At 52.4% G+C, this 26173-nt stretch overlaps 2 protein-coding genes across 11 annotated transcripts in view; both read left to right on the top strand.

Moving 5' to 3' along the window:
* ZDHHC1 (zinc finger DHHC-type containing 1) overlaps positions 1–20136 on the top strand; it is a 34227-nt gene extending 14091 nt beyond the window's left edge. For 3 of the 9 annotated variants that reach the window (XM_055552524.1, XM_055552528.1, XM_055552523.1), the window contains exons 2-13: positions 6553–6690; positions 6984–7029; positions 8441–8683; positions 13079–13254; positions 14922–15023; positions 15417–15541; positions 15634–15792; positions 16066–16178; positions 18936–19018; positions 19251–19344; positions 19486–19564; positions 19675–20136. In XM_055552524.1, the coding sequence (XP_055408499.1) occupies positions 7021–7029; positions 8441–8683; positions 13079–13254; positions 14922–15023; positions 15417–15541; positions 15634–15792; positions 16066–16178; positions 18936–19018; positions 19251–19344; positions 19486–19564; positions 19675–19940 (1449 nt within the window). In that variant the 5' untranslated portion in view covers positions 6553–6690; positions 6984–7020 and the 3' untranslated portion in view covers positions 19941–20136. Of the gene's footprint in view, positions 1–6519; positions 6691–6983; positions 7030–8440; positions 8709–13078; positions 13255–14921; positions 15024–15416; positions 15542–15633; positions 15793–16065; positions 16179–18935; positions 19019–19194; positions 19345–19485; positions 19565–19674 lie in introns of all 9 variants that reach the window. The other 6 variants (XM_055552531.1, XM_055552530.1, XM_055552526.1 and 3 more) reach the window with 6 other exon arrangements.
* Positions 20137–20988: 852 nt separating this feature from the next.
* On the top strand, positions 20989–24620 carry TPPP3 (tubulin polymerization promoting protein family member 3). 2 transcript variants are annotated; one of them, XM_055551723.1, is made up of 4 exons: positions 20989–21146; positions 23479–23672; positions 23785–23938; positions 24063–24620. In XM_055551723.1, the coding sequence occupies exons 2-4, from the start codon at positions 23485–23487 to the stop codon at positions 24249–24251; spliced, it is 531 nt and encodes a 176-aa protein (XP_055407698.1). In that variant the 5' UTR covers positions 20989–21146; positions 23479–23484; the 3' UTR covers positions 24252–24620. The 2 variants fall into 2 exon arrangements, with proteins under 2 accessions (XP_055407698.1, XP_055407697.1); XM_055551722.1 differs by having other exon boundaries at positions 20993–21156.
* Positions 24621–26173: the final 1553 nt, after the last annotated feature.

Genomic DNA, 26173 nt, shown 5'->3' with positions numbered 1-26173 from the left:
CAGGAGGAGTAAACCACTGAGGAGTTTTGATGTGTTTTTAACTTTTGAAAATCTCACCTCACTCTGGCTGCTGTGGGCAATGTGGTTGTGACAGGGCATACCAGGAAGTCAGTTGAGGGCCATCCTAGTTCTGCCAGTATAGCTGTGCCTCCTAGAACTTAGTCTCTCTGAGCCTCTGTGTCCTCATCTGTGAAAAGGGCATATTGCTCTGCATGTTGTTTATGAGAGAGAAAGTGAGAGGCTAGCAACATCTCAGACCGATGACTAGAGAGGCCTATGAGGGCAGTTTGAAATGATCAGACCTACTTCAGAGAGTTGTGAGGGATAATAAGCAGATTCCATCAAAACACTTAAAGCGATAGCACAGAAGTGCCTTCTAAATGGCTACTGCTGCTAAGTCGCTTCAGTCGTGTCCGACTCTGTGCGACCCCATAGACGGCAGCCCACCAGGCTCTGTCATCCCTGGGATTCCCCAGGCAGGAACACTGGAGTGGGTTGCCATTTCCTTCTCCAATGCATGAAAGTGAAAAGTGAAAGTGAAGTCGCTCAGTCGTGTCCGTCTGACTCTTCGCAACCCCATGGACTGCAGCCCACCAGGCTCCTCCATCTATGGATTTTCCAGGCAAGAGTACTGGAGTGGGGTGCCATTGCCTTCTCCATCTAAATGGCTAGCAATGGTTATTGTTGTTGTTGAGACACTATAGGGGAGCAATGATTGGGGCTTGGAATAGAGTGATGGCAGCAGAAATAGTAAGAAGTGGCTTAACTTCCCTTCTTGAAGGACAGTTGGATTTAGAGATGAGTAAGGGGTGGTCCCCGGAGAAGGCAATGGCACCCCACTCCAGTACTCTTGCCTGGAAAATCCCATGGGCGGAGGAGCCTGGTAGGCTGCAGTCCTTGGGGTCGCGAAGAGTCGGACACGACTGAGCGACTTCACTTTCACTTTTCACTTTCATGCATTAGAGAAGGAAATGGCAACCCACTCCAGTGCTCTTGCCTGGAGAATTCCAGGGACGGGGGAGCCTGGTGGGCTGCCATCTATGGGGTCGCACAGAGTCGGACACGACTGAAGCGACTTAGCAGCAGCAGCAGCAGCAAGGGGTGGTCCCTGTTTTTGGAAAACTGGTGATTCACAGCGGGAGACGGGTTTATAAACAGATAATCACCATGAGATTCAATAAAAGCAACATTGGTACTTAATTAGTCAGGTTTTGTTTTGTTTTTCTTACTTTGTTCTGTCACAACTTTGTTCTAAATGACTGTTTCTTGGTGGGTGTTCCTTAAGGCTTGCTTCCACAATCATGGGATTTGATTTCCTGGTTAAAACCAACAACCCTTGCCTCTGCTCATTGGCCTTATTTCAGCTCCATGTTGCTCCCTTCTTCTTGTCCTCTTTCCTTGGTTTAACTTGAAGCCCAAACAGTTTGCAGTTATTGCTTCAGGAGGAAAATGGCACAGGGAATGTTTGCAGACCACGTCAACTCAGAAATGACTAAGGTTTCAAGCCTTTCTTGCCCTAGCATCAGACTTCTGCATGTTGTTGATGTGAGGAGCCCAGCCACATCTGAGACCAATGACTGAAGAGGTCTATGAGAAAGGCCTGAAGCTCCAATTTATTTTCTGGGAGTTTCTGTGATGTGTGTCTCTTATACACATAAGCACTTCCCAGAATTTTAAAGCCAGAGACTTCTCTGGCACCTGTGGGGAATTCTAATAAGCAAAGTACTTGCCCCTTGAAAGTTTTTTTTTTTTTTAATGACATTTTTTGCTGTAAAACAGTGTGAACCAATCAGCATTTTCTTTTCAGCCCCTCCTTTTGGAGGGGTTAAATTGGGCATTGGTCAGATCTCAGTGAAAATGGGTTTAAAGTAGATCCTGGGGGAAAAAAACAAAATGGAAAACTTGTTTTGAAATATCCACAGAAAAGCACACATAGGCAACCATAAATCCTCTAGCAAAAGAAAAGGTTGTTGGGAGTGAAACCTTCCTGTGGCGTGCACCTTCCCTTTGGGTTCTGGAGTCATGGGAAGCTTAGCTGACCTTCAGCCGAGAACTGGAGCAAGGTTCCACCTGGCTGCTCTTCTGTTGTGCCGCCTGGTTGTCTGATTCCAGCTTGGACAAAATCCCCAACAGCTCATAGGGAGCTCTTCAGCTGAACAACTCAGAACTGCTTTTGAGAATGAGAAAGTATTGAACTACAACTGAGTGCTCTTTTGTTGCATGGTTGTTAGGCAGGATTTCCTTGTTTGTCTGGTGTGATACTACGCTCTAGATCACACGTGCATATTTGGTCCACATGGAAGCCCATTGGGGCCAGGAGGGTAAGAGATGACACCCTTCAATTACTTATTTGACTTTTTGTTTCAAAAGTAGTACACGCACATGGTGAAAAAAGAAATCCAAACAGCACCAAGGAGTACGTAGTAAAAACAGATCTCTCTCATCCCTAGCCACTAGATTTCCTTCTCACAGGCTACCTATGTGTTTGCTTTTTTGTATTTCTTTCCAGAGGGAATCTGTGAATATAGGAATATACATATCTATCCATCCACCTTGGCTTTCACTTACTGGTAAGCACACTCTACAACCGTCCCACATCTTGCTTTTCTACTTAGTTCAGTTCAGTCGCTCAGCTGTAACTGACTCTTTGCGACCCCATGGACCACAGCAAGCCAGGCCTCCCTGTCCATCACCAACTCCCAGAGTTTACCCAAACTCATGTACATTGAGTCGGTGATGCCATCCAACCATCTCATCCTCTGTTGCGCCCTTCTCCTCCCTCCTTCAATCTTTCCCAGCATCAGGGTCTTTTCAAATGAGTCAGCTTTTCACATCAGGTGGCCAAAATATTGGAGTTTCAGCTTCTACTTACCTGTGTATCAAAAGTCATTTCATCCCTCATTTTTGATGTTATGTAGCATTCCATTGTGTGGATGTGCCATATATTTTTTTAATATTGGTTTTTTTGGTCCTTTCTTATTACCAACATGACTGCAATGGATCTCTGTGTACTTTATAAGCATCTGTATAAGATAAATACCTAGAAATGGAATGTCTGGGCCCAAGGGTATATGTGTTCTCAAGTTTGGTGCATGTGTGTGTGTGTGTGTGTGCGCGTGCTAAATCTCTTCAATCGTGTCTGACTCTTTGCGACCCCATGGACTGTAGCCCACCGGGCTCCTCTGTCCATGGGGATTCTCCAGGCAAGAACACTGGAGTGGGTTGCCATGCCCTCCTCCAGGGGATCTTCCCAACCCAGGGATTGATCCCGAGTCTCTTATGTCTCCTACATTAGCAGGTGGGTTCTTTACCCCTAGTGACACCTGTGAAGCCCCCTCAAATTTGGTAGACATTACCAAATTGCTTTCCAGCTAACCTTTTTGAAAAATAAAGGAGTGATCTAAAGTGACGGCTTTGTGAAATTCACCTGCCAGTTTCCTCAATCTGTGGGCATTATGCAGGGACTAGAAGCAGGCTCTGTCTCCAACCCTAACCCATTTCCCTTGCTCCACCGTGTTTGTAACTCAACTCCTGTTGGTAACTCAGTTCTCCAGGCCCTCCAAGCCTCCACATTGGCCCTGTCACCTCTCTTCTGATCCCAGCAGTCTACCCTTCCAGTTCTGTGGCCTCCACCAACAAACCCTCTTTAGTAGTGAAGTAGATTCTTTGCTGAAATTCTCAGACATCTTGCAGAAATGCAGGGATGCCTACAGCCTCTCCAGGGCTAGTACTTTTCAGCTCAGTCTGGTTCTTTTGACAGCACTATTCATGAATCTCAGAACAGCATTCCTAAATTTTTTTTTTTTTGGTGGGAGCAGAGGTGGGCAAGAGGGAAGTGAACCTGTCAGGTAACTGTTCTCTAGGTCATAATGAGAACTTGAATGGTAAGCTTTTCCTCACTTAAATTAGGCATGTGAGTTAAAGTAGCCTAACATTTTTCAAATGCTATTTTAGGCTTTTAGCAAGTGAAGGTTAACATAGCTTATTGTCATCCCAGCAATGGCCTTCACTTTGTTGGGACAGGGAGAGACCTGCATAGCCCTTTCAGCCTACCTCAGAAGCCAGGTGAGCCCTGGGTTTACCAGGCCAGCAACTACCTATGGTGGTTAACACTCCATGGGGCCTCTTTGTTCTTGCCTTCTTTCTGTCTCCACCAACTTAACTCTGTAGTTTGTTCTATGGCAGCTGAAGGTACTTGAAAATCTTTATCAAGGTCCACATACCTGTCAGCCCACCAAAGATGCAGTGGGTCATCAGGCAGGCAGTGGGGGAACTTGTGGGCTTCACCCCCACCTCCCGCCCATCTCCTTCCAAAGCACTGGGCTGCTGGGCGATTGCCCTCCCTGAGCCAGTCTGCTGTGGTGTCACTTCCCCCAAGTCCATTCTCTTCTTGCTCATGCCCTCCTTCCCACTGTGAATAGAAAGCTTTCTAAAACACCCATCGCCTTTATGTCAATTCCCCTGTTTAAATTTTCTGTGACTCACCATGGCTCTTTCATTAGTACCTAAGGTTACTCACCTGGCCTCCTGTCATCACCTTCTTAAGGAACTGAAGTTGGATCTGCTTTCCTAGCACACAGCAAAACCAATCTGCTGACACCGGGCTGTGGTGAAGGAAAGTACACCATTTATTGCAGGGAGTGAGAGCTGAGAGAGGGAGTGGGAGATATGCCTCAGGTCCACTCCACCGTGGTCTTTGAGTTAGGGTTTTGTTTGTTTTGTTTTTTAAGGGAAAGAACAAAGAGGCTGGGATTAATCATCATCTTGTGACATTTTTGTGACATGTCTTAATCGTAGTTTCTGGAGTATTCTAGTCTCTGGTTTATGATTTTCTATCCAGGTGGTCCATGGCACAGGGATCTGTTAGTTCATCTTGCACGGGAGAGAAAACCAGAGTTTCTGTGTTGATGATGACATCTATAGTAGCCATTTTAGTACATGTTTTCAGTAATTTTAGTCATATGATTCTGGTTGTTTAGTTTTCAGTTAGCACAAGACTGAAGATACAGGAGACTCTAAAGGGAACAAAGTTTTACATAGAGAGATTAATCACAATTTCAGTACGGGAACTTGATTTTAGGGAGACTTGGTTTCAACCTAGGATCTGACCCTGAACCTTCCCAGGGCTCATCTCTCTCTCTCTCTCTCCCTCTGAATCTTGCTCTCTGATCCCAAATCCATCCACTCTGTGTCCTGTCATACTAGGCTGCCGAAATACCCATTCACCCACTTCCCTGATATCTGTCTGGGTCTGGCTGGGCCTGCAGAAAGCAGTCCTCTGAGGGCAGGAACCTGGTCCTCAGAGGACTGCTTTCTGCAGGCACATATGAATGTGTTTACATCTTTAGTGCACAAGGGGGCTGGGCCAAGACATGAGTGCACAAGCTGGCCATGTCTGGGAGCAGGATGACAGGTCTTTTAGTCTGATCTCCTAGGGAAGGGCTGAGAGGGGAAGGACAGCCAGAAAAGTCCCTGGGTCTGATGACAGTGCTTAGTCCCATCCATGCTTAAAGCCCTATCTCCTATTCTCTCCTACCTTAGAGCCCTTTTAATAAATTTTTTGGGGGGTCAAAATAATCTGTGGCCACCAACTCCATAAGGGAAAATGTCATCAGTTAAGAGTGGGTTGGCTCAGACTTTTAATGCAGGTGGCATGCCACCTGGGCAGCTCAGTCTACTCTAGAGTGCTGCCACTTCTACAGGGGACTTAGACCCAATAGCACCATTCCCCTATCCACGGTCTCATACAAGGGGTACCTCTCTGGGCCAAGGGTACTGGGGTTTGGAATCAGAGCAGTCTCTAAGGCTGTTGGTGGTAGGCTCCTGGCCTCAAATGGTGACTTCTCCTGCCTCAGGCATCAGGGACACAGCAGCACTGGGGGGTGCCTGTGGCCACTGCCAGCCCACTCCAGCAGTGGGGACATGTCAGCCAGCCATGTGCCTCTGCTTCTTTCTTTATAAACTACCACAAGGTGTAGGGCTATTCAGGAGTGAGGATGGCAAGGAGAAAGTCAGGATTTAGGGCCCCTAATGGATGGGTTCCCTTCAAAGAAGTTGCCCTCTTGGATCACCAGAGAACCTATGTTGGAGCCACAAAGATTTGTCTTCCTGAGCAGAACTGCCCAGCTCAACTGTATTCACTGGGCTTGACCCGATGACCTTTGTTTCCAAAAATCAAGGACAAAGATTAGCTACCTCTGGGGACCTTCCAAATAAAGTGATGCCAGCTTTTTGATCACCTTTGTTATCTTTCATCAAAGCTGAGAAGTTTAGAATGACAACCCAGTGGCTCAGCTGTTATGACATTGTGTTCCTTGGGACTACTGACTTAAGAAAGCAACTTCAACCCACCCCATTACTTTGGGCATAAACCTCATAAAACCTCTTAGGATACCAGATATAGTAGCCTCCTCATTCTGGAGAGATGAGGATACTCCAGAGGGCTATTTAAGGGTAATCATAATGTCTACCATTTAGAGAGCATTTATGTGTCACTGTATGTTACTGATCTGTGTATAGCCCTAGGTGGGCATCTCTACCCCTGTTTTTCAGATGAAGAAACTCAAGCCCTTCAGCTAGTAAGAAAAGAACCAGAAGTTGAACCTAGATCTGTTTCCTCCAAAGCTGGGGTTCTTTTCCCACCTTTCATTGGTTTTTACTGAAGACAAAGCAAATGACCAAAGGATTCCAGTTGAGTCCCTGGGAGAAAACTAGGGTCACTCCATTTAGTTTGGGATGAGGCTACTCAGAATCTCCAGGTTTGGTTTGTGGGAGGCCCTGGGCCTTGGGTGGTATGAAGGGCAGAATAGCTGAGTATGAATGTTTGGCAGTTAGGGTAATAGCCATGGGGTGGGAGGAGATGGGGTGGGGGTATGGGTGCCTGGTGACTATACAGATTGAAGGCAGGGCAGAACAGGGCAGGAGGCTTTGAGTGGGTCAGGATTTCACATCATTTACTGTGCCCATATTTCCTTTTATTTCAGATGTTTTCAAGTCAGCAAACATTACTGAGCGCCTACTATGTACAAGGTATGTTCTGCATGTTTGGGGGAAGGGATGTGGGGGAACAGAGGTGGATGAATCACAGTACCATTGCTGCCCTTAGGGTAAGCTGGCATAACATGGGGGCAGACATAGAGATGGCAAAGTGCACCAAATAGCAAAGTGACCTGCCCAATAAAAACTGAGTGCGAAGACCCCCTGACTCACTTGGAGCATCAAGGAAAGCTTCCTGGATGAGGTGGTGCTCGCAGTGGACTCTGAAGATCAAGTCACATTTTGTTGAGTTGAGAAGTGAGGAAGGTGTTATAGGCAGATGTGCTGGTGGGGGAAAGGGTCCTGCCATACCCTTTGTCTTAGTCAGACTTCCTGGCCAAAGGCATGGGCTCCTGAAAGGAGAGTCCAGCTGCCAGGGATTTTGATCTTCCCACCAAGACCTCCAAGTTGGCCTGTCCACCCAAGTGGGGCACTACCTGCCCAGGCTCTGGTTTCATCTCAGGTTCAGAAGATACTGGGGGTTGGGTTCTTTTTCCTGTAATACTAGGCCCTCTCTCTGCTCTGCACGTATCCTTTGACAACCAGGTCAGCTCTTGGGCTGAGGGATGGTGGGATGGGGGTGGAAGAGTGCTGCCATCTGGTGGTTTGGCTCTGGACAATGCTTGTCTTTCCCTGAGCTCCCTCAAGTGAGTCAAAAGGCATCAGCTCACCTTTTTGTTCTCACTGCACTAGGCCCAGGTTTACTTAGAGATACATGGTCATTTCCCCTGCTGGAGAGAACCAGTGAGGAATCCTCCCCCTCTCCCTTGTGTGCTGTTTTCTCTTCAGCCAAGAAGCCCGGGCAGCTTATCTGAGGCACAGGGGAGATGGTTCAGTGTCCCCCAGTCCTTGAAGAGTGTGTATATGTTTGCTAGGACCAGAAGCCAGATCCCTCTCCTGAGTACTTCCACTCCCTATTTCCCTTAGCAGAGCGTATGGGGGCCTTCTCTGAGGGCCCTCGTACTTGCATTTGGGCCTCAGGACAGAGGTGACTAATCCTAACAGAATCAGCATGTGTTCTCATCACTCTGGCTCCAGCCTGATATTGTTACCAGATGAGAACATGTCTTATTGGGTTTAATTTTGATGGCTGTGGAAACAGAGCACTTTGAGTAACAGGCAGTCACACTGTGTCCTAAATAAACCCTGGACCCTCCTACCTTGTCTTGGCTAAGGCTGGGGCCAGAGCTCGCTCTGGGGCTTTGAGGCCAGCACTCTACTGCCATCCTCCCCTCACTATCAGGCTCCTCATGCTAGGGTCCTGGATCCCCCTGCAGAGTAACTGGGAGAGAGCTTCACATTCCAGCCTGCCCCTCCTGCTGAAAGCTGACTGCAGGCATGGGGCTTTGGGCTCCAGCCTGGGCCTCCTAGGCTAATGCTGTCTCTACTCTTTCTCCCTCTGGAGATGAACATCTGCAACAAGCCCTCTAACAAGACAGCCCCTGAGAAGAATGTGTGGACCGCACCTGCACAGGCCAGCGGACCCTCCCCGGAGCTGCAGGGCCAGCGGTCCCGCCGGAATGGGTGGAGCTGGCCCCCGCACCCACTCCAGATTGTGGCCTGGCTGCTGTACCTCTTCTTTGCTGTGATTGGCTTTGGGGTCCTAGTTCCCCTCCTGCCTCACCACTGGGTACCTGCTGGCTATGCTGTATCCTTGGGAAAGTATGGGGCTGGTACGTGGGAGAGTGTAGACAGTGGATGAAGGGACATGGGCAAAGCCTGAAGCTGGGTTCCAGAGCCTCAGACAGTGCAAATGGGCCCTATCTCTGCCTCAGGGTCCAGCTGCCTACCTGCTGGCCTCCAACACACATCTGACCCCTCTGCCTGACTGGATGAGGGAAAAGACCTAATGAACCTTGGAGCATTGAAAGCCCCACACAGATGGGAACCTCATCAACTGAGGTACAACAAGAGCAGTTATAGATGAGAACCTTAAAGCTCTCTTTAAGCTAATTGTATCCAGAGCTCAATGAAGGATGAAAGAGATGTTCCATTTATGAAATACTTTTTCACTTTTTGGAAGGAATCATGGTAGTTTCCTTTACATATTAAATTCCTGGTATATTTAAAATATGGTTTTATTTACAGAGATGATTATGCCATACCCAGGACTGTTTAGGAGCTCATTGATTTTATAAATCAGACTCTTTTAGGGTAAGGAAAGTTGAATTGACAAAAGGAGGGATAAAGATGCCCTGGAAACTCCTGGGAACTGTGACAAATATGCACTTGCCTGATCTTGGTGATGTGACTGTCCCTGCCCTGGCCATAACCCCCAGGAACAGAGGATTAAGGTGCAGCAGGTGGCTATGTGCCCCAGTCCAGAGGGTGCCTATGAGAATGTGCCCTGGTATGTATGCTTCGTGGAGACGATTCCTTGGGCCTCTGGGAGAAGGTAGCCTAGGGTGAGCTAAAGGAGTTAACAGGGATAAATTTGAAAGTCTCAGGAGTAGAGTTAGCACCCTTCAACTCAGCCCTTGCAGGGCTGCACGAGGCTGAACAGCTTCTGCCAACTGCACATCTCAGCCTCCTCCTCTGTCTGACAGGAAGAATCCTGCCTGCTTCCCAGGCAGGGGACAGGGAGCACACCAGATGTGTGTGTGAGCACCAGAATGTATGAGCCATGAATGTGAGCATGCTCTCTTGGGAAACCATAGAGCCCTTGGCTGGTAGGTGACAAGGGCAGGTGAGTGGAGAAAGACTCTAGAGAAGGTTGTTGGTCTCAGATGCCAGCAGTGTCACAGGGGACTTCCTGGTTCACTGGGACCCAGGACCTAGTCCTCAACTCTGAAAACTCGAGTTTCTCTAAGGTAACCCACAGGGCTTATTCAGTACTGTTAAGTAGAATGCTTCATGGGACATTCCTCCCATGACCTGAAATGGGTACACCACTTACTCAAGACTACTGGGTTTCTGCCATCAAGGTACCTGATTAATAACCACATGGTTTGGAGTGAGTAGAATTAGAGCAAATAATAGTAAACATGAGTAACTAGAATTTATTGAGCACCTATATGTGCCAGGCACTGTACCAACCCTGTACATGGATGATCTCATTCAATCCTCATAATAATCTATAAGGAAGGCGTTCCCCTGACTTTAACTAAAAAAAAAAAGAAAGAAAGAAACTGGGGCTTAGAGAGATTAAATGACTTCATGAGGTCACATCGCTGGTATCCAGTGAGGCCAGAAGGACTGCCCAGGCAGCCTGACTCGGAGGCAAGTGGGATGGTTTGAGGGTTTTGTCTTCTCCATATTTACTGCTTTGGGTAATGCTGGAGGCTCACAGAACCACCTGGTTTGCACTCTCATTTCTTGGCCTGAATGGTTCTGTCTTTCCATCAAAGCTACCTTCCTTCTGCAGGCTCCCTTAGGGCCCCTGAAGAATGAAGTAGGGTAATTGTGTGTACCAAGCACTCACCTTGTGCCTAGAACTGGCCTGGGCCCTGGGGTTGCAAGGATGAGAACACAGGGCCCCAGTTCTCGGTGCTCAGCTTCCAACTGGAGGAAAGCCTAGTAGTGTGGAGATTATCACTTGGTAAGTAAGAGGGCAGGGACTCATTCAGCAGAATGTGGGTGCAGGAGGAGGGCCATGTAGACAAACATCACTGGGGGCCCGAATGCGCTCCTATTGCTCTCAGCTCCCTGCCTTCCTTCCTCCTGGCCTCGCTCAGTATTCTTGGCTCCACCCTCTCCCTTCATCATCTATATCCAGTCAGTCATCAGGTCCTGTTGATTTTGCCTCCTAAAAGGTATTGTATTTGCCCTCTTTTCTCCCCACTGCCAGCTGCCTCTCTTACCTAGATGACCATTTCGTCTCCAAACAGGTCTCCCTGCACATGCTCTCACTCCAGCCATTCTGTCTCTCTCTGTAGCCAGAGTGCCCTTTCAAAAAACAAAAATGATAAAGTTACTAATACCCTCTAATGGCTTCTTCCTGCTATAAGGTTTAAGATCCTCAAGGCTCTCCACATTCTGGACTCTGCCCATTTCCCCATCATCTTCTTATTTTATTTCCTCTGTTGTTCTCTGTTGTGACAACACTGGTCTCTGGGGAAGCCCTTAGCTCCTCTCTCCACCCCAATACCCAGCTAAGTTAGAAGTCAAGAACTAGCAGTCCATGGGCCAGTTTGGCCTATTGATTTTTTTTTAATTGAGTGATAATGAACACACTAAATAGACATATCTGAAGGGCTTCTTCAGCAGGTACATTTTAAAAATTACTTATTTCCTTGTCAGCATTTTAAAATTTTAAAAATTAAAAAAATGAGATGCCTCATATATCCAATACAAACCCAGATTTCTGGTTTTGAAAAGCCAGAATTTGGTGACATAGGCTCTATTTCTGGCATGGCACCAACGAGTTGAGCTGGAGCCACACATCAGCTACCCCGTTATTTGGGGCTCTGCTTGCTCCCAGCACCCAGCCAGGCCCCCTTTCCTCTTTATATTTCCTGCTGGTTCCTGTGCCACTCCAAGTATCAGCTGACATAATACTTCCTCAGGGAAGCTTTCCATATCCCTTTCGACTAGATGAGGTCACCCAGTTACAAACTCACATAGTCCCATGAACTTTCTTTATCACAATCAACCTACTCTTCGATTAACATCTGTGTTTCCTGCAAGACTGTGGGCTCCTTGGGGATAGGGACCAAGTCTGTTTGTTCCTGCCATATGCCTCAGTGCCTGAGGTAGAGAAAGACCTCAGTAAATAGTTGAATGAATGAACCAAGGGATGGGGGGTGGGAGAAGTGTTGAAGCAGGCAGGAAACTAAATGTTTGCCCACATTCAGTGTGTCTGAAAAGAGGTTGGAATGGTGAGGAGTAGTGGTTGGTAATACCAAGAGGTTTGAGAGGAACCAGAATGAAAGTGGCCATGAGCATTGAACCTGAAGAGTAAACTTTAGCTTGAGAGCCATTGAAAGCCACTGCAGGAGTTTAAGCAGTCAAGGCCTTAAGTTTAAGCTTTTCAGAGCTCACTTTAGGACCAAGTGAAGAGTACACTCAAGGGGACCCAGACAGGAGGAGCAGAGTCCAGAGACTATGGAATAGCCCAAGCAAGAGGTGAAGGCCTGATCCAGAGCCAGGGTTGTAGGGATAGAGAGGTTGTGGTGGGCCACAGGATTGTCTCTGTCAGCTCTGGTACAGCATGTTAGGGTGGAGCCTGGCTCCTGCAGACGTGTAAGAAAATTTGGCTGCTGGGAGGAGGAAGAAAAAAGGTTGGACAGCTGATGGATGGAGGATAAATGATGGAGAGATATCTGACTGGCTAGCAAAAGGACAGATGGATGGATGAATAACTAGATGGAGGGTGGATGGCTGACTGGGTGGAATCTATTTGTAAAGTTTTATTATACATTCACTTTGCAGTAAGTTGTCAGCATACTTGTGCCCAGCCTTTGGTCCAGTTGCTGAGCAGATAGATCCTGGAAGATCTGTGTTTCAGGAATTGGCCATGTGCCCACTGGCCAGCCCTTAAACATGTCAGGCCATCCCAGACATTCAGCCCCAGGATTCTGAGTACCTGAACTTAAGGAGGCAGTGGGTCTATGAGGCTCCATCTGCAAGTGATTCTCCAGCTGGCCTGGCTTCTGGGAGGGGATGTTTGCATCCTTCTCAGAAGCAAGATAAATGAGCTTAGAATTTGTATTTTGGGTCCTTCAACCTTAGAGGACGATCTCTTTTAGTCTTATTTCACCATTCAGAATCTGAAACCAGGTCAGATTCTGAGGTAAGACCAGCCAGGGTCTGCACCACGTCTGGGGCAGTGAGGCCAGGGCCCTGTAGTTGGTCTCCTCAACAGCAGCAGTGCTGGTTTGTGAGCTCCATTACAAGACAGCCCCTCTGTTCTTCCATCTAGGGCACGGGTATGCTAGAGATGTCTGACAAGGAGGCTCTTGGGGGACTGGAGATAGGAGGTAGCACAGGCAGAGGGTCTGCACTGGGGAATTGCATACAGGTAGAGAACAGTTCTTTGGCCACAGGAAGCAGGGGTGGGCTCTCAGCCAGCAGTGTGGAGTGAGTCTTTAACCTGTTGGGCCAGTGCATGGGTGCCGTCTTTGCTGGTCATCTCGTGGTGCACCTGACTGCTGTTTCCATCGATCCAGCAGATGCCAATGTGCGGGACAAGAGCTATGCAGGGCCTCTGCCCATCTTCAACCGCAGCCAACATGCACACGTCATTGAAGACCTACACTGCAACTTGTGCGACGTGGATGTGTGAGTGCATGTGGATTGGGTGTGTGTGGCCAATGAGTGTGCCTGGGGAACTGCCAGCGGGAGCTCAAGGCAGACAGGGGCATGCCCAAGCTTTACAGTCGTCCTGAAGCCTCAGAACCCTTGTATTTCACACAGTCAAGAATCTTGGTGGAGTGACAGAGAACTGGGTGAAGGAGAAGGTGAGGAGAAGGTGCCTGGAAGCAGAAGATGAGGAATAGCATTTCCATCAGTTAAAGTAGGAAACATTTGGCACTGCTACAAACATTGCTAATGACTAACTCTGCCAGTAACCACCCCCTTCTCTCACTAGCATCCCTAGGTATGGGCAGGGAGGGGAACTAACAGAAGCTAACACCCAAGTACTTATCATGTGCTAAGTGCTTATGAACAACCACCCCGCAGGGTCGGTAACATCTTTCTCACTTCACAGAAGAGGAAGAATCCAGTGTTCCGAAAGGCTGAGGTTGGTCATATGGCTCTTGGGCAGCAGAGCCAGATTCATAACCCAGCCTGCCTGAAGCTGGAGCCAATATACTGTTATCCTTGTTTATGCACAACTCTGAGGCCTAGAGAAGCCAAGTGACTTAATCCAGGTCACATTGAGGGATTAGAATGTACAGAGCCCAAACCCTTTGGCTGGTCCAGACTGCCTCCCTAGGCCCTTCCCTGGAGCATCCCAGTCTCTCAGCCTTAAGAAGGGGATCTGGAATTGGGTATGGTTCAAGGCTAGCTCCCCCCACCCCCCACCAACTTTTAATATTAAGACCCCAGGAAGTTTGTTGAAGGGGCTCTGTCCGTAGGACAGAGAAAGAGTCAGTGGCGTTAAGATGCTGAGGACTTTGGCATCAGACAATCCTTTCCTTCACTAGACATCAGTCAGTGTCCTGTTCCTCAGTGGATGCTTTGGCAGTTGCTGCCTGTTCCAGGGCTCCATTCTGTTCTGTGAAAGGGGACTGAAACTTATCCTTCCACTCTCCTTTGGGCTTTCCTTGTTCCTCCCTGGGGCAGGGAGATTCACTTGCATCCCTAACTTGGCCTCCCTTCATCTTATCCCCTGTGGTGAACTGCTTGCTGCTCACCCAGATGTCTGCCTGCGCTGCTCCCTTTGGCTCCTTTGGCTTATCCCAGATAGACTGGAGTTTTCTGGAAGAATGTCAGAAAAATTCCCACAGTCTGGCAGAGAAGCAGAGACTCAAAAAAATGGTGATGTCAGGAAGAGCAATGCAAGCCCTGGGTCCAGCAGCCTTGCTCTCTTCTGCTACCTGGCCCAATACCTGCATTCTCTCCTGACTGGGCAAAGGGGGCCCTTGCTTGGAAAGGAACCTCCATTTTCATTTCACACCAGCATCACCCATATGCATAGTTCCAGAGGGGGACAATATAACGCTGTCTCCTCCTCTCACCCCTGGGTCCCCACAGCCTTCTGGGTCTCACCCCTTCCCGCCCACGCCTCCCCACCTCTTCAGAAGCGCTGTCTCCTCTAGGTGTCCCGCCCCACCGTGCCCGTCACCAGAGGGCGCGCGCGCTCCCTGTAGACGCGCTGTGCTCTCCGCTTAGGCGCGGGTGAGTGACCCGCTCCAGGCACAGAACCGGCAACCCCCAGGCCAGGATGGTTCAACAAAGGGTAGGGTAAGCCCGCGATCGCTCTGTGCCCCCTCCCACCGCAGGAGTGCTCGTTCCAAGCACTGCAGCGCCTGCAACAAATGCGTGTGCGGCTTTGACCACCACTGCAAGTGGCTCAACAACTGTGTGGGCGAGAGGAACTACCGGTGAGAGCCAGATCCGGGCCACAGGGGTACCTGGGGATGCGTGTTGAAGTGTGTGAACCAGGGCCCTTGAACTTTCATATGGGGCCAGGAGAGGATGGGAGGTACTTGGGGAACCTGTGCACTGGTCCTCAGGGTGAGGCTCTCCATGGCTTCCACCTGACAGGGCTGAGGGTAGGTTTGGAATCTTTCTCCTCCTGGCCCAGGGAAAGGTGGAGAGCCTATTGGGGGTGGCAGCCTATCTCCACCTTTGCCCTAAGCCTTCGGCTTCCTGAGGAGTTAGGGCTGTGGGGTCAGAGGCCTAGCTCCCCCTCCCAACCACAGGCCCTTCTGAGCTCTGGGCCCTTGCCCAGCTGGAGCACCTGGGTGCTGACAGCTGCCCATGGCTGGGCCCAGGCTCTTTCTACACAGTGTGGCATCTGCCTTACTGGGCGTCCTGCTCCTCGTGCTGGTGGCCACTTATGTCTTTGTGGAGTTCTTTGTCAACCCCATGCGGCTGCGTACCAACCGCCACTTTGAAGGTCAGTCTGGTTTCCAGGCCCACTCCCACCCCCTAGCCTGTCTGGTCACTTGTCACAGCTCTGGCTGAGCACAGTCTGCTCGTGCCTTGCAGTCCTGAAGAATCACACAGATGTGTGGTTTGTGTTCCTGCCTGCTGCCCCTGTGGAGACGCAGGCTCCTGCCATCCTGGCTCTGGCTGCCCTACTCATCCTTCTGGGCCTGCTCTCCACAGCCCTGCTCGGCCACCTGCTCTGCTTCCACATTTATCTCAGTAAGTGCCACCCCGGCCCACATACACACCCACACCTTCCTTGCAGGGGATGGGGTCCCTAGGCTGGAGGAAGTTACCCAGTTTGGGCTGTGGAGCCCTGAAACTATGCCCCTTCCTGGTGCTGGCTCTCTAATGGTGACTCGTCTCACTCTGTGGCTTAGTGGATATGGACACAATGGGTTTTAGCCTGCAGCTGGGTACCCTCCCTCACCTTCTGAACCCCAGGTTCACCTTCCTTTTCCATTACACTGAGCCCTATCTTCACCCCCTCAGTGTGGCACAAGCTCACCACCTATGAGTACATTGTGCAGCATCGTCCACCACAGGAGGCAAAGGGGGCCCACAGGGAGCTCGAGTCATGTCCGCCGAAGATGCGGCCCATTCAGGTATAGAAGTGTCCCAGAATGCTGAGGGAGTGGGAGAAGGGGTGTGGGAGGGGTGGTGGGCTACGCAGCAAGTAGTCAATGATAAGACAGGGCAAAGGGAAGCAGGCCTGGAATAGCAGCTGGGATAGTGGGTGCTGGAGGCAGCAGGGGCGAGGGCAAGTGTGTATTAAGCATGTTCCTGCTTGTTCAAGTGTGGGCACAGCCAGAGGGAGCCCTGCATTTCCCTGACCCCAGGGGAAAGGCTCCGAGCATGCGCTGGAGGGCGCAGAAAGCGGGAGCCTGGAAGTGGGCAGGGTGGGGCTGAAGGAGGAGAGAGGGATGGACCAAGGACTGGGTCACCAGGATGGAGCCATCAGTTCTCTCCACCTGTGACCCTGAGCCTTTATACCCATTACCCCATTCAAATCTTGAAACAGCCCATGAGGCAGGTCATGCTACTATCTCCATGTTGCAGATGAACAAATTGAGGCCAAGAAAGATTTAAAAAGCTGGGTCTAGGAAGAGTTAAGGTCTCCACACTCTGAAGCAGGAATCCTCCAGCCCAGGCTCGGGGCCTGGCCAGCCCAGCTGCTAATCAGCCTATCCCCATTCCCACGCCCCTTGGCTTCCTGAGGTCAACAGCTGGGGGTGGGGTGGGCCTGTCCTTGGAGCCCCCAGGGACTGGGAAGGCAGGGGGCCCAGGCAGGCCTTGTTGGGAAGGCTGAGTTCTGGATCCAAAGTCCTCATGGCAACTGGACACAAACACAGGCTAGTGGGTGGACTGAGGAAGGATTTGGGATCCCACCTCTCCTCTCCTCATTGCCATGGGGTGGACCAGGCTGCCAGGTCTGTGAAGGCCTGGGGGAGTGATGGCTTTTAGTGGAGAAACCTCCCCCCAACCCCAGCCACATTGCTGAGTACCTGCCCAAGTGCTGGGCCCTGAACCCATCCGTGTAAGCACAGTGGCAGCCATCCTGGGAGTGGGCATCACCCCACTTCACAGAAGAGACAAGCTCAGAGAGGTAGGCAGGAGACTTCAAGCTTCACAGCAGTGCCCATTTGGGCTGGCCTTGGGATCCCCAAACTCAAAGGCTCAGGGCCTTGGCTCTGCAGTTACTGCCTGCTTAGGCTTTGAGGCTAGATGTGCCAGCAGCCAGGGCACTTAATATCATCTGAAAATGACCTGAGGGAGACCTTCGCAGAGGGAGCAGGGTGGAGAGCTGAGGTGGAAAGGTGCCATGTATTATACCACTCAGGAATGGGCATGTTTTGAAGGTCTCAAGGAGGATTGTAGGGACAACTGTGAGGAGGGGAGTTTGAATGGGGACACCCTGGTGGCACCTTCAAACCTCCTCAGATGGCTAGGGCCTGGCTCCTGTCCCACTGTGAACCGTCAGGCTTATGGGACAATCCTCTACAACTGCTGCCCTCAGTCCTCCGCTTCTGGACCCCAGGAGCACCAGGGTAGGCTTTGCCTCCTCTCTCCTGGGCCCTGGAGGGGTACTAAGTCCACACTGGTGCAGAGGAAATGTGTGGGGAAAGGATTACCTTGATGTCCCAGTCCTTGTGACTGGGCTTTGGTCCTCTCCAAAGGGCCAGCCTGAGCAGATGTTGCACACAGGGCTTGCCTGGGGCCTCCTTCTCCGCATCTGTGTAGCCAACCCATGACTGGCTGGGCTCGTCCCCCAGACCTGCTAGGGCTGTCCTGCAGGCAGCCTCCCCACCCCCACCCTGAGCAGGAATGCGGGAGGGGCCCCACTCTGGAGCCGTTGCCCCCAAACATAGGCTTGTTTTAGAGACGGCGTTGCTGTTACAGTGTCTTCTCTGCATTAGTCAGGACGCCTGGGTCTCCATGGAAACAACTGTCGAGCCAGCGACAGCTGTCCGGTGCCCTGCCCCCAGCTCGATGGGGGCGGGGCCAGGACGAGGCCCCGCCCCACATCCTCCTCCAGGTTCCCATCTCTGGCCGCTTTTCTGGCTTTTGTTTCCTCACCTGCAGTCTTCTCGGGCGCGGCAGGGGCGCACGCTGTGTGCTAGGGTGCAAGCCCAGGCCACTCCTGCTACCTCCCGGCCTCACTTTCAGGCGTTGGGTCGGCTGCTCCAACGGTCACTGCGAGGATCAGCAACTAAACAAGACAGAGAACTCACCCATAAGCCTGGTCCCAGGTGGGACCGCGGTGCTGTTTTTCCCACCACTTACTGCCTTCCCTTTACCAACAGAAGTTGGGGAGACCACTCATCCCCCCAATTCCCTCCAAGAGCTGAGATTGTGTCTGGTACTCTGAGGACTCAGCTCTCAGGGAGCCATGGATCCCTGCATGTAGCCTTGCAGCCGCAGGTGCACACACGAGTGTGTGAAGTGCCAGGTCTCCCAACCAGGTAAAAAAGTTGGTTTAAAGACTGAAGAGCTAGAAGGAGCCAGGAGCAAAAGGAGGCCTCTCTGAGTCCCTCTTTGCCCCGCCCCAACTTGGCCAGAACAGCTCTAGACCGGGTACATTGGACCCATGACGCTGGAGGCTTCCCAGAGGAGGTGGAATTTGAAGTGAGGAAAACAATGGGGATGGGGTAAGGTACAAACACAGGTGTTTTAAGCCTCATTCTGCATTGGGGTTTTCCCAGCATAACTGGGAAGCCTAGAGAACAGCCCTAGACCTCTTTGCCCACACCTCCCAGAGAGAACAGTAAGGGGGTGTGTCCTAGACAGAGTGGGCCTAAGGACCCAGGAGGCCCTGGACCCATACCTGGCCTCCCAGCCTCCCTCACCTCCACCTTCCCCAGGAGATGGAGCTCTACATGCGGACCTTCAGCCATGTGCGCCCAGAGCCCCCTGGCCAGGCCAGGCCTGCCGCAGTGAATGCCAAGTGAGTGCAACTTGGGCAAGGGCCACCTCACATCTCCCATTGGCGTGGCAATGAGGTGGAAGAAAGGAGTTAGGCCACAGCCAAGGCATGGGTCTTGGTCCAGCCCAATGTGGCCTTGGACAGATCAATGCCTCCTTCCAGCTAGGAAGGGAGGCTTATTTTAGAACCTCCAACAGGGTGGTATTTGAAGGAACAGCAGCATCCAGCACTTACCCTCGCACTTCCCCTTCAGTCCCTCCCGATTCCTTGCTACCCGCGGCCAAGTGGAGCCTCCACCGCCCTCCTCCCCAGAGACTCTCGCTCTGCCCCCCCGGATACGACCCCAGGTAGGGGGGACTGTGCTGGGCTCCTTCCTGCCCAGGTGGAAGGGGATGGGAAAGAAGTCTCTACCCCTCTCCATTCCTCCGCGTCTTTTGGCGAGGTGAGGTCTGGGGAAGGGTTATTCAGGCTTCCTCCTGTCTCTGCAGAAAAAGAGGAAGCGGCGCATGTATAAGGTACCGACCTCTGGGACCTTGAACCGAGAGCCCCAGTTGCCCAGGCTGCCGGGTGAGCGCCCCTTCCTGACCGGAATCTGCTCGGGGAGCTCCGAGGGAGGGAAAGGTAGGGCCCTTAGTGAGTAGCAGCTCCTAGTCTTACGTTCTCTTCCAACCCCATAGGGCCCCGGACCCCCGGCCGCCGCTCCAGCTCGTTGTCGGACTCCGCGGACGCCAGCCCTGCAGAAGTCTATCACTCGGCGTCTGGCGAGTCCTTGGACGAGATCCCAGTGGCTCAAACGCGGTTAGGCAGCGCCGCTCTGGCCGCCCCGGTGGGTAGGCCCCGAGAGCCCGGGCTGGCGCTGCAGGCGCGTGCGCCCGCCGTTTTCGTGAGCCCGAGCAGCGGCGAGCCCCGCGCGCGGGGCGGCCCCGAGGCTGATCTGGCTTAGCTGGGCGAAGAAGCAGGGATGGCGGAGGAGCGGCGGGACCGACTCTCTATGCAAAAACCCCATCCCTGCCGCACCGAGTGCACTTTAGGGGCCCCTAAGGGCCGGCGGGATCGGCCCCACTCCCCACTCCACTACTCAGCAATACCCGCCCAATCAGCTGTGATGCTCCAATAAACTTTTTTATGCTTTTGCGGACTTGGTGCACACTTTTTTAACGACAGGGGTCACGGGCCCTCCTGGAGCCGCATCATTGCCTGTTGGCCTAGGAGCACAGGGTGAGGTGGGTCCCCCACATTGGGTGGCCATCCAGATTGTCATATGGAGAAACTCAAGTACCAGGCTCCTGGTTGGGAAAGGCCCTAGAAGCTCCCTAGTGGAGGTTATTTTTCTTGAAGATAGGGTTTGCACTTGGAGAGAGGAGGAAAGCAGCATTTGTGTTAGGAAGGCAGCAGCGGAACCAGAGACGCCGAGGCTAATACCCGGGTGGGGTGGGAATAAATGAGGACACGGACCCAGGAGGTCCAGGAGCTTTTCCCCGGCCGCAAGACCGAAGTCGGTGTAGATCGCGGAGCATTCCGGATTCGTTCACTGTCCCCTCCCACCCCCAGTGACGCGTAGTTGTGACCTGGGATGCTACACGTTCATTGGAGAGCTGTGGTCTTGAGCCGGCTCTAGACCCCATGTCACTAAGGGAAGGGACCGCCTCACTCCTCTGCTCGTCTCCCCTTCCCCGCCCCCCCAACCCCGTCCCCCACCAAAGGCCTTTTTGGTTGCTGCTCTGGGAAGCTGGATCTCCCCTGAAGGTGGGGACCAGCTTTGAACCTCGGGCGGAGGCCAGGATGGGGGTCTTCCGAGGACCGCCAGAACTACAAAGGTCTGGCTTCCCCCTCCACAGAGCTGCCCGGGGAGCAGCGGGATGAGACTGCTGCAGCAGCTCCGCCCCCCGCGGATCGGGGAGAAGGCGGGGTCGGGTAGGTGGAGCCAGTGTGACCTTGGTCACTCTCGAGCTGAGACAGCCCCGAAGGTGGGGCTCGCCGTCTCTATGGAGACCAAGAAACAAGGGATAATACGGCGAAACCGCCCCGGCTGCAGTCCCGCCCCAGAGCCGGCAGGGAGCAGAGCTGCGGACCCGCCTAAGTCTCCTGCTACCATCGGTTCATTCTTGTGTCCTGTCCATCGAACGCGCACTGTAGGAGCAGCCACGAGGTAGAAAACGGTAGGAAATCCCGGCGCGAGCCACTCTAGTCAGTATGCAGCACGATAAGAAGCGGGTGGGGTGGAAGCGGCGTGGGAGCGGTCCCAACCCCCTATGGTCCTGAGCTGAGGACACCAGCTGAGCGGCCCTGCCCTGGGCCCAAGTGTTCCACCCCACCCCCACCTGCTTGCTGATTGATGACTCCAGCTGTCCCAGAGGAGCCTGCAGACCCCTGGGACTAGAGTCTGTGACTTGGTGCCACCTGATCAGCCTGCCATTACCCTGGGACAAGCATCCCGTGGCACTCAAACTCCCTCAGACTAGCCTTAGTGAACAAAGTGCTGGTCTCCTCCAGGTCCCTGGTGGGAGATTGCAGTGCAGGGATAGGGAAGAGGAGTGCTGTTTGAAAGGGAGCCTGGGCCCACAGAGTAGCTGCAATGTAGGAGCTGTGGGTGCTCTCAGTTCCCAAAGCCACAACTTAGGGATGGGTGTGTGTGCTGATCCGGAGAGGGTTTTCAGTGAAGGCTAGTGGTAGTGGAAGGGAGCTAGACAGGCAGGGATCCAGGCTGTGGTCACTGGAGGCTCTAGTATAAAAGGGAGAGGTGGAAGATAGTTGCTGAGGACACAATTGAGGGTGTGGTCAGGAGGCTGCAGTGGATGAGATGGGAGTCTCAACACAGGGGTGTCATGGCATAGTACCTGGGAGTCTGGAAACGCAAGTCTGTGGATGTGTGAAGGGGATTATAGAGGGTGTGGTCAGGGGCTGCAGGTGTGTGGAGAGAGGGTGAGTTGTGAGGCTCTGGTTAGGGGTCTCAGTAAGGGCTGTGGGTGTGTGGATGGGGGACCCAGTTCCAGGGCTTCCAGGGTATGGATAGAGGCGGGCTGCATTGAGGGTGTGGTCAGGGAGGCTTCTGTACCAGGCTGTGTTACATGGAGGGAGTTTCAGTGCAGAACTGAGGGTGTGGTCCGGGAATGCAGTGGGGGCTGTGGGCAAGTGTAGGGAAGACCCTTCAGTGCACGGCTGAGGGTATTATTGGGGGGCCTTGATACAGGCTATTAGTGTATGTGTGGGGGCTGAATGCTGAGGGAGTGGTCCAGGCCCCAGTCCCTGGGCTGTGGGTGTGGTCAGAGGACTGCAGTGAGGACTGTGGGGGACACTTCAGTGCAGGGCTGGTGTGGTCAGGGAAGTCTGAGTACCAGGTAAGGGTGTGGTCAGTGGGAATAAGGCTGAGGGCATGGAGGGCCAGGGCTGAGTGCTCTCAGCTGTGGAGTGTGGACTAGTGTGGTGGTGCTCAGGGTGTGGCCAGGAGGCATCCACGGAGGGCTGAAGGTGTGAAGGTATAGACATGGGGGAAGTGTGCTTCAGTGCAGAGGGTAGATGTGAAGCAACAGGGCCAGGGCTCATAACTCTACAACCCCCACTCAGGCTAGCCCCCCCCACAATCTTCTGCTCTTAAACTCCACAAACGGAGGTTACAGCCCCAGTGGCTGGCAAGGGGCCAAGAAGCCATGGTTGTGCCCCAGGTGCTGGGAGTGCTAGTGTGCCCCACCCGTAAGCCCATTCTCCAGCCCAGCCCAGCCCAGCAGCACTGGGAGCTTCTCCCTAAGCCGCCCTGACACCATCCTGCCCTTAGCAGCATTCTCCAAGCAGCACCACCCTCCCTTAGCAACTGTCTCCAGGCTTCACAAACTGTGGCCGGGCCAGCCCCAAGTTCCCCCTTCCCTCATGTTTTTGTTTAACAGAAAATAGTAACAAGGTTGCAGCTGGGCCAGCTGCACCCCTGCCTGGGGCATGCACCCCTGCCTGTGCCCTGGCTCCCTTCTCAGCCTGGGCTGAGTCCTCATGACCCTGACAGAGACACCGTCCTCACTAAATACCTGCCCAACCAGCAGCCTGGCCAGGGCCTGACCCAGCTTAGCATGAAACTCCCAGGGAGGGGGCCTGATCTGCCACCATCACTTCCACCCAAGCAGGCCTTGTGCCAGGGCCAGACAAAGCCATAGCCCCAGCTGCTGCCCTCACAGTTTTTCTGGACAGTGCCACTCTGTTCCCAGCCTGGTGCAAGGATCATGATTTCATCTTCTGAACTCCACTCTGAGCCAAGGCTGGCATTAAGTGACAGGACCTTTCCTCTCAGTGCTCTTCCTCATGGCTCTGGGGCCCAGTCGGACACTGAATACTGGCCCCTCTCCTCAGGTAGCTCCATCTCCAGCTCTGAGAGTGTATGGCAGAGTGCCTGAAACTTCAACCTTGCAGGTTTTGAGCTAGAGGCAGTGATACACTGAGCCTTGGTGGAAGAGGGAAGAACTTGGCTGGGAGGTGACTGAGGTGGGTCCCTACAGGGTGGCATGGCAGCGAGCACAGATGTGGCTGGGCTGGAGGAAAGCTTCCGCAAGTTTGCCATCCATGGTGACCCCAAGGCCAGTGGGCACGAGATGAATGGCAAGAACTGGGCCAAGCTGTGCAAGGACTGCAAGGTGGCTGACGGAAAGGCTGTGACAGGGACCGATGTCGACATCGTCTTCTCCAAAGTCAAGTGAGCCCCAGGCATTTCCTGCTTCTGATGTCCCCAGAAGGGGAACTGGGGGGCTGGAACCAGGGAGATTGTGGAGCAGGGGGCAAACTCATGGTGTCCACATACCTGGCAGGGCGAAGTCTGCCCGGGTCATCAACTATGAGGAGTTCAAGAAGGCCCTAGAAGAGCTGGCTCCCAAGCGATTTAAGGGGAAGAGCAAGGAGGAGGCCTTTGATGCCATCTGCCAGCTGGTGGCAGGCAAGGAACCAGCCAACGTAGGCGTTACTGTAAGTGCCCTAATAGTTTTGAATGACCACTGATGGGTTGGGGGGGGCGGGGGCGGGAATCCTGGCTGGTGTTGGAAGGGCTGTCTCTAACCAGGTACCCCTGGGGGGATCTCTGTTCAAACAGAAAGCAAAAACAGGGGGTGCTGTGGAACGGCTGACTGACACCAGCAAGTACACGGGCTCCCACAAGGAACGCTTTGATGAGAGTGGCAAGGGCAAAGGTATTGCTGGGCGGCAGGACATCCTGGATGACAGTGGCTACGTGAGTGCCTACAAGAATGCAGGTACCTATGATGCCAAGGTGAAGAAGTGAGGCCTAGGAAGGCCCCCTCCCCGCCCACCAGCACGACTGCCCCTGCCAGAGGCTCGGGCCTGGCCTAAGGGGCACGTGGAGCAAGAGAGCCTGGTCCCTTCCTTGCTGGATCTGCCACCCAGAGCTTCCTGCCCAGCCCTTCAGGGCCAGCCCACCAGGCCTCTGACCCAGACTGCTCTGCGTCCCCTTCCCCCTTTTCTTTCCTCCTCAGCCTCTCTGTCTGAGGACAGTCTGTACCTATAACCTCACCACCCCAACCTAGCCCTGGGCATGGCTAACCCCCTGCCTGCTTGCCTCATATTTAAGCTGCTGCTCTGGCCAAGTGCCTAATTCTTTCCTGGACCTCAATAAAGATACCTTTTGTACCAATATGGACTGTTCAGGTATATGACATCAAGGATAATGACATTCACATCCTGATGACCTCTCAGTGTCATCAACCCCCTCCATGCCACACTCTATACTGATTCTTCCACTGGCAGCCCTGCCCAGAAAAAGACATACACCAGGCCCCTTCCATTAGCACCAAGCCAGGCTGCCTGGGGATGCTGCAGAGGGATATCAAAAGCCTTTTACCTCAGCCCTGACCCAGAGATCTGGCAGCATGGCTGCTTTCCTGTAGTTAGGGCCTCAGTCTTGGCCTCTCTGCTTTCACAGCAGGGGGAGGGATGAGACAGCAAACTCAGCCTGGGCTAAGCGCTGCTGGGGCCCAATGCCAGGCCTCAGCTCTAAGCTTGCTGACAGGCCTCCACTTCAGGGAGCCACCAAGGCAAGTCACTTTGGGCTGCATCTCAGAAGTTCAGAAATTGCAAGACTAGAAAGAACCTTAGACAGTAGACAGTTCAACACCCAGTTTTATAGTGGAGGAAACTCAGGCCCAAAGAGTTAAGGAGCTTCTGCAGTATAGAGGCCAGAAGCATGCCTCTGTCTCCCTGGCCAGGCTCTAACACAGCAAGCCCAAACACTGATTTCCAAAAATGATGCTGGAGGCCCAGTGATAGAACTTGGCACTCAACATCAGCCTTTGACGGGCAAGCAGGGTGTCCAACAATGAATGGGCCTCTTCTTGCTGATCCCCTCCCATCTGTTCACCACCCCAGGCTGGGTGAGAAGGGGTGTCTTTCTCTGATCCTGAGAAATCCTGGGAGCTGCCAGATCAACCTTTTCTCCCCTCTAGGTTCTCAGTGTTAGGACAGAGTTACTCCCTAGTCTAAGGCTTTGGGGCAAACTCTCCTTCCTTCCTGCTGACAAGTGGACTGGATGGAACTTAGGGACTGTCCATTTCTAGTAATTAAAAGCACACATTCACAAATATTTTCTTTCCTGACTCAGATAACAAAGCAAAGCAACACATCTATTTATTTCCTCATCCCTTGAGCTGTTCGGGCATGTTTCTGCCCCAGGTGGCCCCGGAGTCCCTTGAGCCCAGAGTCACTTGGAGCAGGGGTTTAGAGGGGTAGGGAAACTTGAAACAGACTCTGGGGATTAAGTGAAAATTAGAGAGCAGAGACCATCACCTGATCACAGCAGAGCCTTGCCTAATGGCTGACAGCTGTGGGATCTCCTGACTCAGCTGCCCTTGTATTGCTCAGAGAAGAGTTTCAAAGAGCTCTACCTCTCCCACCAGCAAGTAGTAAGAGGAATATTTCCTCCAGCCCTGGGGAATTGGTTTAAATTGAAAGTTTACTTAAATGAGCCTAACAGGAGTGAAATCCAAATCCTGCAAATTGGCCTGGTCCAGGTTATTAAGCTGCAGGTGAGATGACCGTCTAGTACATATGGGAGCAGCATGCTGGCCCCTCCTATGATTGGCAGTGTGGCTTAGGGGAGCCCAGAAAGAGAAGTGGCTGAGTCCTGAAACTCACCTTGTAGGAGTAAAGTCCCCTCTTCTTGAAAAGTGGTTATGGAACCTGAAAGAAATC

The sequence above is a fragment of the Bubalus kerabau genome, chromosome 17 (genome assembly GCF_029407905.1).
Source record: "Bubalus kerabau isolate K-KA32 ecotype Philippines breed swamp buffalo chromosome 17, PCC_UOA_SB_1v2, whole genome shotgun sequence".
Lineage (NCBI taxonomy): Eukaryota > Metazoa > Chordata > Mammalia > Artiodactyla > Bovidae > Bubalus > Bubalus kerabau.
The sequence above is the reverse complement of the archived record's forward strand: the minus strand, read 5'-3'. Positions and strand labels throughout refer to the sequence as shown.

Excerpts from the sequence above, each read along its gene's own strand:
- TPPP3 (XM_055551723.1), top strand. The coding sequence starts at position 23,485 with ATGGCAGCGAGCACAGATGTGGCTGGGCTGGAGGAAAGCTTCCGCAAG. Across the intron at positions 23,673-23,784 it reads ATCGTCTTCTCCAAAGTCAA|GGCGAAGTCTGCCCGGGTCA; the intron begins GTGAGCCCCAGG and ends CATACCTGGCAG. Across the intron at positions 23,939-24,062 it reads CAGCCAACGTAGGCGTTACT|AAAGCAAAAACAGGGGGTGC; the intron begins GTAAGTGCCCTA and ends CTGTTCAAACAG.